Source organism: Diabrotica virgifera, chromosome 2 (assembly GCF_917563875.1).
Source record: "Diabrotica virgifera virgifera chromosome 2, PGI_DIABVI_V3a".
NCBI lineage: Eukaryota > Metazoa > Arthropoda > Insecta > Coleoptera > Chrysomelidae > Diabrotica > Diabrotica virgifera.
In genome coordinates this window covers 280571907-280588539 of record NC_065444.1, presented here as the reverse complement: position 1 = coordinate 280588539, position 16633 = coordinate 280571907, and the positions used below count along the sequence as shown (strand labels likewise).

At 32.6% G+C, this 16633-nt stretch overlaps 1 protein-coding gene across 1 annotated transcript in view; it reads right to left on the bottom strand.

Annotated features, from left to right (window-relative positions):
• LOC126880991 (pancreatic lipase-related protein 3-like) overlaps window positions 1–16633 on the bottom strand; it is a gene marked incomplete at its 5' end in the record, with an annotated part of 35767 nt that overhangs the window by 17604 nt on the left and 1530 nt on the right. Inside the window, one exon of the mRNA XM_050645074.1 lies at window positions 7539–7687. Coding sequence (XP_050501031.1) covers window positions 7539–7687 — 149 coding nt within the window. The remainder of the gene's footprint in view (window positions 1–7538; window positions 7688–16633) is intronic.

Genomic DNA, 16633 nt, shown 5'->3' with positions numbered 1-16633 from the left:
AAAAATCTCCAAGAAGTAAAAGAAGAAGAAGAAAACATCTACCAGAGCAACACAATAAAATTAAAAGAAAAATATTAATTAAATGACCCAATTGAAGTTGGTAATGGAAACAACATATCCAATAAGATGTAAATTGGAGCTGGAGAGCCAGACAATAGAACAAAAGTGATGGAGAAAACTCGAAACAGAACAGAACAGTGAAAAATCAAGTAAATAGAGCAAACAGAGCCGCGGAGTACTTGAATGAAATATAGGTACGGAGAAATAAAAATATCGGAAAAGAAATAAAAGGCACCATTTACTAAACAGTCATCAGAATAATAATAACAAACGCAACAGAATCACTACCTGACAAAGAGAGGACAAAAAGATTGCTAGAAACAGCAGAGATCTCCTTCGAAAACTCGATGGTATGGCACTATGGGACAGAGCTAGATTACAGATATACGACGAAGATGCAAGATGGAGAACATTAATGACTGAGTAAGAAACAGAAGAATAGAATGGAATGACCACATAAGCTGAATAACAAAAAATAGAGTAGTAAAGACGGCTAGAGACGATTCCGCAATTAGTAGACAGTCATTCCTACACCAAAAGAAGAAAGAGAAGATGAGCATTTTCTCACTTTGGTTGAGGTAGTCACTGGGCTTCAGATAACTAGAGATAGTTGCGAACACTAGGAAGTTGGTCAGTTGGTTGGTTTAATTTATTTATCTGAAATATATGCCTATTCTATCAAAATGGCATGAATTTATTTGCTTATTATCTTCAAAAAAGTATTCCGCTAATGTAGAACAATGTATTTTCGTAATATAAAACGAAGTATTGTGTTTTTACATATCACTGTATCTAAAAATGTCGCCACTTATTTTCTAATTAGCGCGTTGTTCATTTATGTGTTAAAATCTTATGTCATTTGGTTCAATTAAATAATATATTTTTTAAGACACTTGTTAATATAGTGCGCTACCAGGTTTCCGTATACGAGTCGACCGTAGACCATAAAAGTTGATAGTGTCTGTGCAACTTGGCCACAGACTTGGCGCATACAAGTAGGTACATTTCAGTGAAAGCTTAATTGACATTGACCGCTCATGACATCGAGCGCTTATTTTACGCGTGTAAATCACGGCGGTCACAAATAGGCCAGTAAGTGACCGTTTTGGAGTGTAATTTTCCGATGCTTTGTATTTAATCCAGGAGGAGTAAACGAAAAAGACAGATCCACACCCAAGAAAGTCGCTAGAAAAATCACCAAATACATCTTCTTTTTTGGTTCTTCGACGGTAATCCATAAATATTATATTATACGTATACGTCGCTAAAGAGTTCTAAAAACAAATGTTTTTGAAGTTATACTTCTTTAGGCGCCATTGAGAGTAAAATTTCATAATACTGCGCACATGCGCACACACAGTATGGCGTTTAGTTGCTATCTTTCAAGTTATGTATAAATATATCAGTGCAAGAAAAGGTGTGAAATGAATATATTAGTGTTTTTAGTAAATATATTTATTATAATTTTTGTGTCTTTGGATTTGTCTTCCTCAGGAGTAAGATGAGTATTATTAAAACATTTTATTGTGTATTTATTATACTTCACCTTGCCTGTTTGTTACTGTGAATTGTCATTAGGTACGTCCGAACTGATACAGACACAGTCCTCGTAGCGTATTTGGTATAGCATTCGGCCCGAGATCGAGAGGTCTTGAGTTCGAATCCGGAGCAATCCTATACTTTTTTTATTTTTATTTGAAAGCGGTAAGCACAAAATTAGTTTTGTGTTTAAAAAAAATTAAAACAAACTGTTTAAAGTATATTTATTTTTAAGAAATCATATAATAGAAGTATAACTTCTTACGTGCGTACAGAGTACACACACATTCTTTTTTATGTAAAAGCAGACTAAAAATCTAAAAATTAAAGGAATAACGCAGAAAGCACCAAAAATCGGCGTTAACCTATGAAATGCCAATAGTGTCAAAAGTTCATGAATGTCAATAGTGTCAAAATTTCATAACAGTGGAGTGAAGTTGCCTGAGGTTGGACCAATTACAATAAGCATTACGGCGCGGTAAATTTTAATTACTTATCCTGGTTTAAAACCATAACATAGTTACGACCGGTTCGCTTGAAAATTTGGATTTAAGTTCTTCCTACCATCTACTTCACTTTTGCACTATTTCTTCAGTTTTTCACCAAGTCAATACTTTTCAAGTTATTTATTTGTGAGTGAAAATGTTCATTTTCACATTGTTCAACAAAAAAAAGACGTTTTTAGACGGTATTTCGTAAATATCTCAAAGAGTAAGTATTTTACCGAAAAAATATTCTTAGCAAAAACGTCGCCTGCCTATACTATAAAAAACGAAAAAACTAAAAATGTATGAAAGTCTGTAGACCCAGTAGAAGCAAACTTGTAGCTCATGAAAAGTAGGTTCTTATTCGTCAAATTCCAAATCGACTATTTCAAAATAAAGTAACCAAAAAGTAAAGTACTTTTCGGAGAAAACTCATCACAACTTTCGTAGTAAAAAATCCACAATGCCATGTAATATAAAAAACAGTAAAATCCTGTATAAAAGGTATATTTAAAATCCCTCAAAAGGGCCACATCAAAATCACATAACTAGTTTTCGACTGATTTACCAGTCAACATTAGTTCTTACGTGCAATGCACATGCTAACCACCAAGATATTATTTAATAAAAATATGTGGGTCAAAGCCCAGTAAAAGTAGTACGTCAAGGAAATATCGGTTTAAAATGCTACATTAAGCGTGGATGTTTAAAATATTTTGCTAATCTGCCCCAGTAACATCTGAGCTGTGGATTTGACTTGTTCACATGTTGAAAGTATGACGGCAAGTAAATAAAAAGCAAAATATTTTAAACATCCACGCTTAATGTAGCATTTTAAACCAATGTTTCCTTGACGGACTACTTTTACTGGGCTTTGACCCACATATTTTTGTTAAATAATATCTTGGTGGTTAGCATGTACATTGCACGTAAGCACTGATGATGACTGGTAAACCAGTCGAAAACTAGTTATGTGATTTTGATGTGGCCCTTTTGAGGGATTTTAAATATACCTTTTATACAGGATTTTACTGTTTTTTTTTAACTTTTTTAGTGTTTAAAAAAAGCTTTTTTTTATTTTTAAAAAAGTTTCATAGCATCAAAAGTAAGCAAGTTACGTTCAAAATAAAGTTAGTCCCTTTTTTTGGTAAAAAAATCGTGAAAATCTAATTAATATCCCAAATGAAATTATTAATCGTTACCTCTTTACAGTTTACTTTAATTAGATTTATTGTTTATGTAATCTGTAAGTTTCACCGGTTCAAAGAGCTTTTTTCGATAAAATACTTACTTTTCGAGTTATTTGCGAAAAACCATCTACAAATGTGTTTTTTTTTTGTTGAGAAATGAATAATATGTATCCACTCGCAAATAACTCGAAAGTTTATCCATTTCCGGGCTTATTTGAACGTATGGTTTTTCACCCCCAAGAAGGAGTGGTTTTCACCTCCCAAGTAAAAACAAGTCCAAAAATGAAGTGAAGGGCAAGAGGAACCTAAAATTACACGGTATCGCTGTATTTCAATTTCTCTTATTGAGCTTTAAATTTCACGTTCATTTACTGAGCTAAAATAATAATTGTATTACATAAAAACCGGGAAATACTTACAAGTCAAATTTATTTCATTGTTTGTAGATTAATTTTTACTGCATTACGGCAATTATTTGTTGTGTCAATATACAGAGAGAGTCTGTAATTTGGAATAAATTCAATATCTCAAATATTAATTGTTTTTTTGAAAAATGCTCAGACCGGTCGATTAGTATTTTAAATTGTCCTCTTTGACATACAATAATAATGTATACAGGGTGTCTCAATTTAGAGATATGACAACATCGTTGATTTTCTTAAATGGCAACACTGTCATTTTGATACCTATTTTCATAGGGTGTGTAAAGTTATACATAACTGCTCAATATAAAATTTTTATTTTCTACCATTTACAAGATAATAAAAAATAACAAAGTTATGTCTGTAATTTGGAATAAATTCATAAATTCAAATATTAATTGTTTTTTTGAAAAATGCTCAGACCCGTCGATTAGTATTTCAGATTGTCATTCTTGACATACAATAATAATGTATACATGGTGTCCCAATTTAGAGATATGACGTCATCATTGATTTTCATAAATGGCAACATTCTCATTTTGATCGCTATTTAGATAGGGTGTGTAAAATTATACAGAACTGCAAAATTTCAAATTTTTATTCCCTACCATTTACAAGATAATAAAAAATAACAAAGTTGTGAAAAACAAGTAATCAAATAATAATTGAATTATTTAATTATTTCAATTAAGCAAATGCTCATAATGTTGCCCTTAATTATTGTCAAATAGTCAATGAGCAACATTATGAGCATTTGCTTAATTTAAATAATTAAAAATTCAATTATTTTTCGATTACTTGTTGTTCATAACTTTGTTATTTTTTATTATCTTGTAAATGGTAGGAAATAAAAATTTGAAATTTTGCAGTTATGTATAACTTTACACACCCTATTAAAATAGCTATCAAAATGGTAGTGTTGCTATTTAAGAAAATCAACGATGACGTCATATCTCTAAATTGGGACTCTCTGTATACATTAATATTATATGTCAAAAATGACAATTTGAAATACTAATCGACGGGTCTGAGTATTTTTCAAAAATATAATTAGTATTTGAATTATTAAATTTATTCCAAATTACAGACATAAGTTTGTTATTTTATATTATCTTGTGAATGGTAGAGAATAAAAATTTGATATTTTGCAGTTATGTATAGCTTTACACACCCTACCAAAATAACTATCAAAATGACAGTGTTGCCATTTAAAAAATCAACGATGACGTCATATCTCTAAATTGGGACACACTGTATACATTATTATTGTATGTCAAAAAGGGCAATTTGAAATACTAATCGACGGGTCTGAGCATTTTTCAAAAAAACCATTAGTATTTGAGATATTGAATTTATTCCAAATTACAGACTCTCTCTGTATGTGTACCTACTGATGTACAAAAGTAGGTAGGTATGTAGTATGTATTTGTAATATACCTACACAAAATTTTTTATAAAAATCGGTCAAGCCATTTCGGAGGGGTTCGATGACGAACACTGTGACACTAGATTGTTATGTATTAGATAATAATAAAAATGATTTTATTAACGTTTCGACGCCCAAATCGGGTGTCGTTGTCAAAATATAAAAAATATTAATGAATTAAACAAAAATGTTGTTGCTTAGTAAAATCATTTTTTTAGTAAAATTGTGGCTTATTTCCTATCAAAAATAGTTAATTGCAAAAATGCCACAAGAAAATAGCTTCAGAACAACATTAGATAATAATATCCCCATTCAGAGAAACTGACCACAAGATATAAAAAAGTTGAATAGAATGATGATGATCTCTTATTTTATAGTGTTACACAATAATCATAATGTTAGGTACTACTTAATATATAATTGTACTTCTTGAACTTATATGGTGATAATGAAATTAGTTGAATAGGGAAATATATTCATATTGTTGTACGTTTTCGTGTTAATTATATAAAATTATTGTTATTATAGGAACAAATTATAATAGCTGTGAAAGCACATTTTCAAAGAGAGTTAATAATTGGACTTTGTTTCTGCATGAATAGTAAAATTTCATGCTATTTTCTATAAATGATCATAATATTTTATGGTTTCACTGAATATTAGGTATCATATTATGCGACAAAATAATGTATTTATCTTCATATTCTTAAATCTAGGTTTAAGGCAATAATTATTGCTTGTTCCAGTATCAGACCTTACTCCGTCTTTTCAATGGGCATCCTACACTTGTTCTTTTTTTCAGATTCTAATTTAGTATGATTTATTGCTTGATAATAAAGAATCCACCCTAGGTAGGTATATTGATAGACATTGAGGGAGCGTTATTATACGCTATTAATACGCTATTATACGGTGTAGAGGCCTGGACTCTCAAACAGAACAACATAAAAAATATTGAAAGTTTCGAGATGTGGTGCTACCGTGGAATGCTGAAGATAAGTTGGGTTGAAAGAATCACAAATCTTGAAGTAATACGAAGGATAGGAAGAGACTTGAGAGAGTATTTGGGTCACCTGATGAAAGGTCATAAATACGCATTACTTCAAAATATAATGCAAGGAAAAATAGAAGGAAAACGGAATCCAGGCCGTAGAAGAATGTCGTAGATGCGGAATTTGGGAGAGTGGTTTGGCTGCACCACTAATGAACTTTTTAGGTCAGCTGTAAACAAAGTCAGGGTAGCCTTGATGATTTCCAATCTCCGATAGGAGTGGCACAAGAAGAAGAAGAAGAGGGAGCGTTTGATAACTCATCCAACCAAATGTCCCCATAGCCATGATGAATGGATATTCAGTATGCTCTAAAATAGAGCAATAAACAAAAATTTAGAGGACGTTCTGGTTAGAAGCATGATTACAAGGGGATGTCCACAGCGAGCATAGTTCTTCTAGTTCTCTGGAACATAGTTCTAGATACTCTGATTGACCAACTCAGCAGCAACGAGTTCTACACAACAGTCGATGCAGACGACACCTAGCTATTCTGTAAAGCGGGAAGTTTGAGAAAACATTACATAAGAGATTACACGTTGCTCTTAGACTAATAGGAATATGGCGTAAGGAATTCTCAGTATCTATACATCCTAAGAAAATAGAGGTGGTTCTCTTCACCATAAAAAGAAGAAGCACGGGTTTAATACACCCAAGGATTCTAAACTGTAGTCTAAACTTTTCTGAAGAAGTCAAATGCCTTGATATTACCCAAGGAAGTTAACATGGAAATTCCATCTTAGATGGTAGAGCTAAAAGAGCAAATATCGCCCATTAACGAACAATCGGACGCACCTGGGGCCTTTCATGAAAGGTTACTACCTAGATTTACATTACTTTTGTTAGGCCAATGCTAACTTATGGAACTATTGATTGGGTGCAAGAATGCTACCAGCAACAGCGACCAACAAACTAAACTATATTTAGCGGTTGCCTAAATATAACAGATGCCATTAAAGCAACACCAACTTCTACAATGATGCAATGGAGTTGCTCATTGGCATCGCCCCTCTAGCGATTGATCTCAGCGGGTGAAAACCGCAAACCGATGTAGGAATGATGTAGGATTGAGATGTTTCTGGCAGGGAAAGATGAATACGCTACCGCTGCTACAGGCAGGACCGCAATTCAATTAACCCTAACTTTGTTTTCAACAAACCATAGATAAGTAATATATTATCGACAAACTCCACAAAATCGAAACAAGACAACATAGGGAATCAGACGTGACAAATGAGTATTGCGTATACCTACCTAGCCTAACCTAAGAACCTACGAATAAAGTGGAGTATGAAAACATGGGGGTATACAAGATGAGATATATATGTGTCATAGATTAATTCATTATTCAACGTTAATATACTTACCAGTTCTAATTAATCTTCCAGGAGTTGACTGATACGACTCGAAAAAGGCATGAAAAAATATAACTGTTGGCTCGGAAAAGTTAAAATAGGATTGGGATAGAGCTCCATCGTCACCAATGCGTAACTGGGAGGGTTGCAACGGGTTGTGCCTAAAAAAGGAAAGTTTTTATTATATTGATACATACTACTGTATAATATGTACCTAAATAGTATACGAAAAGGAATATCACACCTTGGTCTATCTTGCCATTCCGAGTCATTCCACTTTACTAGAAAGGCGAAGCAGACCGTATTTAAAATTTATTTTCCGTATAAAGGTGGTTAATACACAACCATGCAGTTATTCACAGACTACTGTAGGTTTTATTCCGGTAGGTATGAGTTGACGGAAATAATTAAAAAATAATAAAAATAAGTTAACGACGAACAGTAAAATATTTATTTATTTTGGTAACAAAAAAGGTGTTTTGCTTAGGTCTCGGAGTGGGTCGATTGTTAGCGAGAGTGCGGGCGTGTCCGCGTGGTTCGCACGCTGTGAAGAGACTGAAAGAAAGCCACAGACGCTAATCTGTTTGTGTTTCTACCCTCTGACCAGATGGGCAATAATTTATTTAGATCTGGCGTATAAAAACAGACATATTTCTGTAGTTTTAAAACGATTGCATGTCCAAAGTGAGTTGTTGACATAATGGTCTGATATGATAATTAATTTATGGGGAATTCAGTTTGTTACACTGAACACACCAAAAACATATGGTTAGGGATGCATTTCGTTTGCAAAACCATGTCTTTCTTAGCATCTGGTTTGTATATTAACTGTGACTTTTATATGGCCCATATTATTTCGTTTTGAGAAAAATTATTAAAATTAAAATTAGCAAAGATAGTAATTAAAGCGTATCGCTATAGTTGCATCTATATAATCCAGAGTATACAGGGTGTAACGAAAATACAGGTCATAAATTAAATCACATATTCTGAGACCAAAAATAGTTCGAATGAACCTAATTTACCTTAATACAAATATGCACATAAAAAAAGTTACAGCCCTTTGAAGTTATAAAATGAAAATCGATTTTTTCGAATATATCGAAAACTATTACAGATTTTTTATTGAAAATGGACATGTGGCATTTTTATGGTAGGAAAATCTTAAAAAAAATTATAGTGAAATTTGTGCACCCCATAAAAATTTTATGGGGGTTTTGTTCCTTAAACCCCCCAAACTTTTGTGTACGTTCCAATTAAATTATTATTGTGGTACTATTAGTTAAATTCAATATTTATAAAACTTTTTTGCCCCTTAGTATTTTTTCGACAAGGCAGTTTTTATCGAGTTGCGGCTTCTTTTTTAATATGTTTACATAAAATTTTTATGGGGGTTTTGTTCCTTTAAACCCTCCAAATGTTTGTGTATGTTATAATTGAACTTTTACTGCGGTACCATTAGTTAAACACAGTGTTTTTAAAACTTTTTTGCCTCTTTGTATTTTTTCGAGAAGGCACTTTTTATCGAGATGTGACTTCTTTTTTAATATGGTTCAAAATATACCTAAAAATGTAAATCATAAATAAATTTTCATATTATTATCAAGTCTCCATAATCGTACTTAGCCATATACAAATATGTGGTGGATTTGACACATATTCAAAATATCTCGATAAAAACTGACTTTTCGAAAAAGTACTAAGAGGCAAAAAAGTTTTTAAAATAGTGTGTTTAACTAACGGTACTACAAAAATAATTAAATTGGAACGTACACAAAAGTTTGGGGGGGGGGGGGTTTAAAGGAACAAAACTCCCATAAAATTTTTATGGGGTGTCCAAATAATAGTTTTCGATATATTGGAAAAAATCGATTTTTATTTTGTAACTTCAAAGGGCTGTAACTTTTTTTATGTGCACATTTGTACTAAGGTAAGTTAGGTTACACCCTGTATTTTTGTTACACCCTGTATATACTAGTCTGTACAGGACTGCATGGTTGTTGTGTGCTTTAGTCATTACAAAACTTTTTATTAAGAATAACTTTTTTATTTAACCTCGCTGGGACTTATTATAAAATTAATAAATATTAAATCTACGCAAAATATATTAACAAGAAAAAATCAGGGTTAAGAAATTGAAATTAAACTATACTAAATTTACAATCAAGATGCAGTAGAAATAAACAAACCAAGACACGTTAAATGCTACTAGGAGCACTCCCGAATCATAATTTACAATGTATATACATTGTAAATCCCAAATCATGATTTACAAAGTTTATACATTGTAAATTATGATTCCGGAGTGCTCCTATTGTTTGTTTTTTAACCAAGAGGAGTTATTCAAATTTACCGCACCGTAATGCTTGTTTCTAATTGGTCCAACCGCAGACAAGTTTACTCCACTGTTATTAAATTTTGACACTAATGACATTTATGAAATTTTGGCATTTCTGTCATTTTATAGGTTAATTAAATATATCAGGGATTTTTTGTGTTTTCTGCATTACGAGTGTTCCTTTAAGTTTTAGATTTTTACTCTACTTTTATATAAAAACAGTTGTTTTTAGAACTGTTTAGCGATGTGTTAGTATAATATAATATGTATGGATTATAATCAAAACGTGATATGATCAACGAAAAAAGAAGATGAATTTGGTGACTTTTCTAGTAACTTTCTTGGGTGTGAATCTGTCTTTTTAGTTTACTCCTCTTGGTTAAAAAATCAACTATAGTAGCATTTAAAGTGTCTTGTTTTGTTTATTTCTACTGCATCTTGAATGTAAATTTAGTATACACGCTTAGGATTGTTGATCCTTTAGCAAACTCTTAAACAAAAAGTCTTCTTCTTCTTCTTTCTAGCATAATCGATCATGCTAGTAGGCTAGTGCCTGTTCATTACCAGCAAGTATTTGTGTTTATAACTATGTCTTCTGTTACTGTGTACCTTCTGTGTACTAGGTTAATTATCCTGTTGTTTAGCCCTTTTTTCGCATTATTTCTAACACATTTTTTAATCGCACTCTGTCAAAAGTCTTGGTCATATCGACGAAACACATATATGCAGGTTTATTAAATTCTATGGATTTTTCCGCTATCTGTGTGATAACAAATATTACATCAATGGTAGATCTATTTTTCTGGAAACCTTGTTCTTCCTGTATAGTTATAGTTTTGGCGATTCCTTCCAGTATAGTTTTTGTGAATACTTTGAGAGTGCTGTTAAGCAGTGTTATTCCCTTATAGTTTTCTGGATGTGTTTTCTCTTCCTTTTTGAAAATGGGTATTGTTATGCTGTTTTTCCATTCGCTCGATATTCTCTGTTCTTCTATGATATTCTTAAATAAGGTTAATAATTCGTTTTGCAATTGTTTCCCTCCGTATATAAGCATCTCATTGGTGATATCGTCTGGTCCAGGACTTTTCTGTTCTTAAGGGACTTTATGATGTTTTCTATCTTATCGTTTGTTATAAAACAAAAAGTGCATTGTATAAAGGGTGTAACAAAAATACAGGTCATAAATTTAATCACATATTCTGGGACCAAAAATAGTTCGATTGAACCTAACTTACCTTAGTACAAATGTGCACATAAAAAAAGTTACAGCCCTTTGAAGTTACAAAATGAAAATCGATTTTTTCCAATATATCGAAAACTATTAGAGATCTTTTATTGAAAACAGACATGTGGCATTCTTATGGTAGTACAGTGCCGGCAAAAAAATCTTTACATTGCCAAATAAATCACCAAATTTGAAGACAATTTGCATGCGTTCTGTCTGCTCTTGGAGGGGTGGGTAGGGGAGGGGGGATAGCGTAATTACGACGGCAATTATCTATAGTTTACGGACCGCTTGGCTTATTTAGGGTATTCTGCGCGTTTGCACTGTAAACAGTTGGTTTTGTGCGGGTAGTCAGTGTTAAACTTCTTCTCATTTAACGCGTAAAGTTTGAGATCGTCAAATTCTAAATTGAACTGACAAATATGGGTCGAAAGAAACTCACAAAAGAGGAGAAGGTTCGTGCTTTAACATTACTGGAGAAAGGAGACTCTGTAAATACCGTAGCACGTGATATTGGTGCTTCAAGAGAGGCTATTTATCAACTGAAACGTTGCAGCCGAACGTTTCAGTTGATAAATAGCCACTTTTTAAGCACCACTATCACGTGCTACGGTATTTACAGAGACTCCTTTCTCCAGTAATGTTAAAGCACGAACTTTCTCCTCTTTTGTGAGTGTCTTTCGACCCATATTTGTCAATTCAATTTAGAATTTGACGATCTCAAACTTTACGCGGTAAATGAGAAGAAGCTTAACACTGACTACCCGCACAAAACTAACTGTTCACAGTGCAAACGCGCAGAATACCCTAAATAAGCCAAGCGGTCCGTAAACTACAGATAATTGCCGTCGCAAGTACGCTATCCCTCCTCCCCTACCCTTCTTTCCAAGCGCAGACAGAAAGCATGCAAATTGTCTTCAAATTTGGTGATTTATTTGGCAATGTAAAGATTTTTTTTGCCGGCACTGACTTAAGAAAAAATTATAGTGAAATTTGAACACCCCATAAAAATTTTATGGGTGTTTTGTTCCTTTAAACCCCCCCCAAACTTTTGTGTACGTTCCAATTTAATTATAATTGTAGTACCATTAGTTAAACACATTATTTTAAAAACTTTTTTGCCACTTAGTACTTTTTCGAAAAGTCAGTTTTTATCGAGATATTTTGAATATTTGTCAAATCCACCACATATTTGTATATGGCTCAGTACGATTATGGAGACTTGGTAATTAGTGTAGGAAACAAAGGTTGAACCTTGCAAAATGGACACAAGTCCGGTTTTATTTTTTTTCTGGTATATCAAGGGGTGCTTATTATAAGACTAACTTTTTCTGAAAAAATTTCGCCCCGGAACCTCCCTTTTCACCCCTTTAAAGGGGGTAATTTGTGGTTTTTGCGGAACGTAGCCCTTCCTGTAACTTTTACAAAAAATTTCTTTTATAGAAATATGAAGAGGACGATATTTTCTACGATTTATTTCCAACACCATCTCTCTATCATCCACCGTTTAGCGGGGGTGGCGCCCTAAAATTGACAAGTTTTTAAAAAAGATGTTTTTAAAAAAAATATATATTTTTCCCTAACTGTAACGGAAATTAAGAAGAAATCCTGCGGAAATTATTCACAAATAGATGATTGATTTTTTGGTACAGGTTTTACTTAAGAGTAATTGCCCTTTTTTTTAATTACAGGGTGTTACATTTTAAAAAACCTCTTTTTATACCATCTGAACCGTTTATGCTAGAGTAAAAAGACTTTCAGCGATTACCCACGTACTGGTGCTATTTACAAATTTGTATAATGCACCCCCATTTTTTACCCGGAACCACCCCAAAAAGAAGAAGAATTAATAAATAAATTGATTTTCTTGGAATCCTTCACACACAATGCCCTTTATTAATATGCTTTATACATCATTTTGTGGACGTTATTATTACCCATGCATGGACACCAAAAGCAATTTCCTAGTGCAACCCCTGAAGCAAAAAAAAATAAATAAAATGGGGGGTTGAAAATTTTTTTTTGTTTTTTGCTTTTTGATCCATATGGGCATGTGCTTCATCAATAGTGCTTTTCAAAAATATATATGGTTATTGCAACATCTCTGCGAAAACCACCCCTATCCTTGAAAATATACTGCAGAAACTACCCCTATCCCTTGGCGAGCATGTTTTTACGATCTTCTCATTACCTATGTATTCTTTTTAAACAAAACTTATACAAGGTTAAAGACCACTATTTACTCTAAAAATTATGTCCTATTCATTTTTTCGTATAAGCAACCGTTACGGCACAGTGGCGCCGTAAACCTCATATATGCTTTGGCGGGCTCCAGTTTTTGTTTTTTTTTTCGTCATCTGTTCGTTTTATTGATAAAGTACTTATGCAAAATAAAACAACACAGTGTAACCTACAAATTATGACTTATGCACATTTTACATTCTTTGCTCCCCAAAGCCACAGTGGTGGCCCAAAATAAATTTTTGCATATTTTCGCCACCTACATGCATTTTATTGCATTAATGCTACCTTAACAGCACAATATTTACCCTTAGGTGGTCGCTACGCAGTGGCGGATCCAGGGAGGGGTGATTGGGGTGATCACCTCCCCCCCTCTCAAACCAAGTGATATTATATTCAAAGATTATAAAAATATTCATTTATTTTTATAGAAATTTAACCAATTGGCACCCCCCTCTTAACGATGCTGGATCCGCCACTGTCGCTAAAGCATAAAAAGTCATTCTTATAAAAATAATATTATTATAATATAAGTATTTCTATAAAAATAAATGAATATTTTTATAATCTTCAAATATAATATCACTTGGTTTGAGAGGGGTGGGGGTGATCGCCCCCATCACCCCTCCCTGGATCCGCCACTGCTTAGCGACCACTTAGGGGTGAATATTGTGCTATTAAGGTAGCATTAACGCAATAAAATGCGTGTAGGTGGCGAAAATATGAAAAAATTTATTTTGGGCCACCACTGTAGCTTTGGGGAGCAAAGAATGTAAAATGTGCATAGGTCATGATTTGTAGGTTACACTGTGTTGTTTTAATTTACATAAGTACTTTATCAATAAAACAAACAGATGAAGAAAAAATAAACAAAAACTGGAGCCCGTCAAAGCATATATGAGGTTTACGGCGCCACTGTGCCGTAACGGTTGCTTAAACGAAAAAAATGAATAGGACCTAATTTTTAGAGTAAATAGTGGTCTTTAACCTTGTATAAGTTTTGTTTAAAAAAAATGAATAGGTAATGAGAAAATCGTAAAAACATGCTGGATAAGGTATAGGGGTAGTTTCTGCAGTATATTTTCAAGGATAGGGGTGGTTTGCGCAGGAATGTTGCAATAACCATATATATTTTTGAAAAGCACTATTGATGAAGCATATGCCGATATGGATCAAAAAGCAAAAAACAAAAAAAAATTTTTAACCCCCCATTTTATTTATTGTTTTTGGCTACAGGGGTTGCACTAGGAAATCGCTTTTAGTGTCCATGCATGGGTAATAATAACTTGCACAAAATGATATATGAAGCATATTAATGAAGGGCATTGTGTGTGAAGGATTCCAAGAAAATCACTTTATTTATTAATTCTTCTTTTTTTTTGGGTGGTTTCGGGGAAAAAATGGGGGTGCATTATACAAATTTGTAAATAACACCAGTACATGGGTAATCGCTGAAAGTCTTTTTACTCTAGCATAAACGGTTCAGATGGTATAAAAAGGGGTTTTTTAAAATGTAACACCCTGTAATTAAAAAAAGGGCAATTACCCTTAAGTGAAACCTATACCAAAAAATCAATCATCTATTTGTGAATAATCTCCGCAGCTTTTCTTTTTAATTTCCGTTACAGTTAGGGAAAAATATATTTTTTTTAAAAACATCTTTTTTAAAAACTTATCAACTTTGGGGCGCCACCCTTGCTAAACTGTGGATGATAGAGAGATGCTGTTGGAAATAAATCGTAGAAAATATAGTCCTCTTCATATTTTTATAAAAGAAATTTTTTGTAAAAGGTACAGGAAGGGCTGCGTTCTCCAAAAACCATAAATTACCCCCTTTAAAGGGGTGAGAAGGGGGTTCCGGGGCGAAATTTTTTCAGAAAAAGTTAGTCTTATAATAAGCACCCCTTGATATGCCAGAAAAAAAATAAAACCGGACTTGTGTCCATTTTGCAAGGTTCAACCTCTGTTTCCTACACTAAATAATATGAAAATTTATTTATGATTTACATTTTTAGGTATATATTTTGAACCATATTAAAAAAGAAGTAATATCTCGATAGAACGTGCCTTCTAGAAAAAATACAAAGAGGCAAAAAAGTTTTAAAAATACTGTGTTTAACTAATGGTACCACAGTAAAAGTTTAATTGGAACATACACAAACATTTGGGGGGTTTAAAGGAACAAAACCCCCATAAAAATTTTATGTAAACATATTAAAAAAGAAGCCGCAACTCGATAAAAACTGCCTTATCAAAAAAATACTAAGAGACAAAAAAGTTTTAGAAATATTCAATTTAACTAAGGGTACCACAATAATAATTTAATTGGAACGTACACAAAAGTTTGGAGGGGTTTAAGGGAACAAAACCCCCATAAAATTTTTATGGGGAGTACAAATTTCACTATAATTCTTTTTTAAGATGTTCCTGCTATAAGAATGCCACATGTCCATTTTCAATAAAAAATCTCTAATAGTTTTCGATTTATTCAAAAAAATCGATTTTCATTTTGTAACTTCAAAGGGCTGTAACTTTTTTATGTGCATATTTGTACTAAGGTAAATTAGGTTCATTCGAACTATTTTTGGTCTCAGAATATGTGATTTAATTTATGACCTGTATTTTCGTTACACCCTGTATAATACAACATTTATACGAATTGAATTTACATAATAATTTCGTAAAAATAAAATTTATAAATTCATGTTAAAAATTAATGAAGGCATAAAAGTTTTATAACTTCACATATTACCCATGTAGGACTGTTAAATTAGATAATAATCTAAACCCAGTAAATCACTTCACCTAGTAAATAACTAAACCATGTAAAAAATATTGTAGATATTTCAATGACTGTCAACAATCTAGATCAATTACAACACTACAAAAATACAACAAGTCTCAAACTAGCCAGTCAAACCCTTTCACCTCTCGTATAAAAAATGAAACAGGCATATTTATTGGCTGTTGGAAAAATAAATATTTGATCACGATATAAATTCTTTGTACATAAGTATACGGGTACGTTGCCAAAAATGGTATTAGCAGGTAAGCCGAAGTTTTTACAGAATCCTAAGTTTCTATGGGTTGTTACAGTGAGAGCAATACAGTAGCAGATAATTTATTATACGTAACAACCAGAATGGAGACCATTCTCATTCATCTGAATATCAACATTCTCTCAGTACCCAAGGAAGACAAAAGCTGAAAAAATCTTATACGGGTATTTAAAGGTTCTAAAAGGTATATGACGGAAAGCTGATGACAAATGCTTGAAGATGTACAGAAAATTTTGCTTTGTTT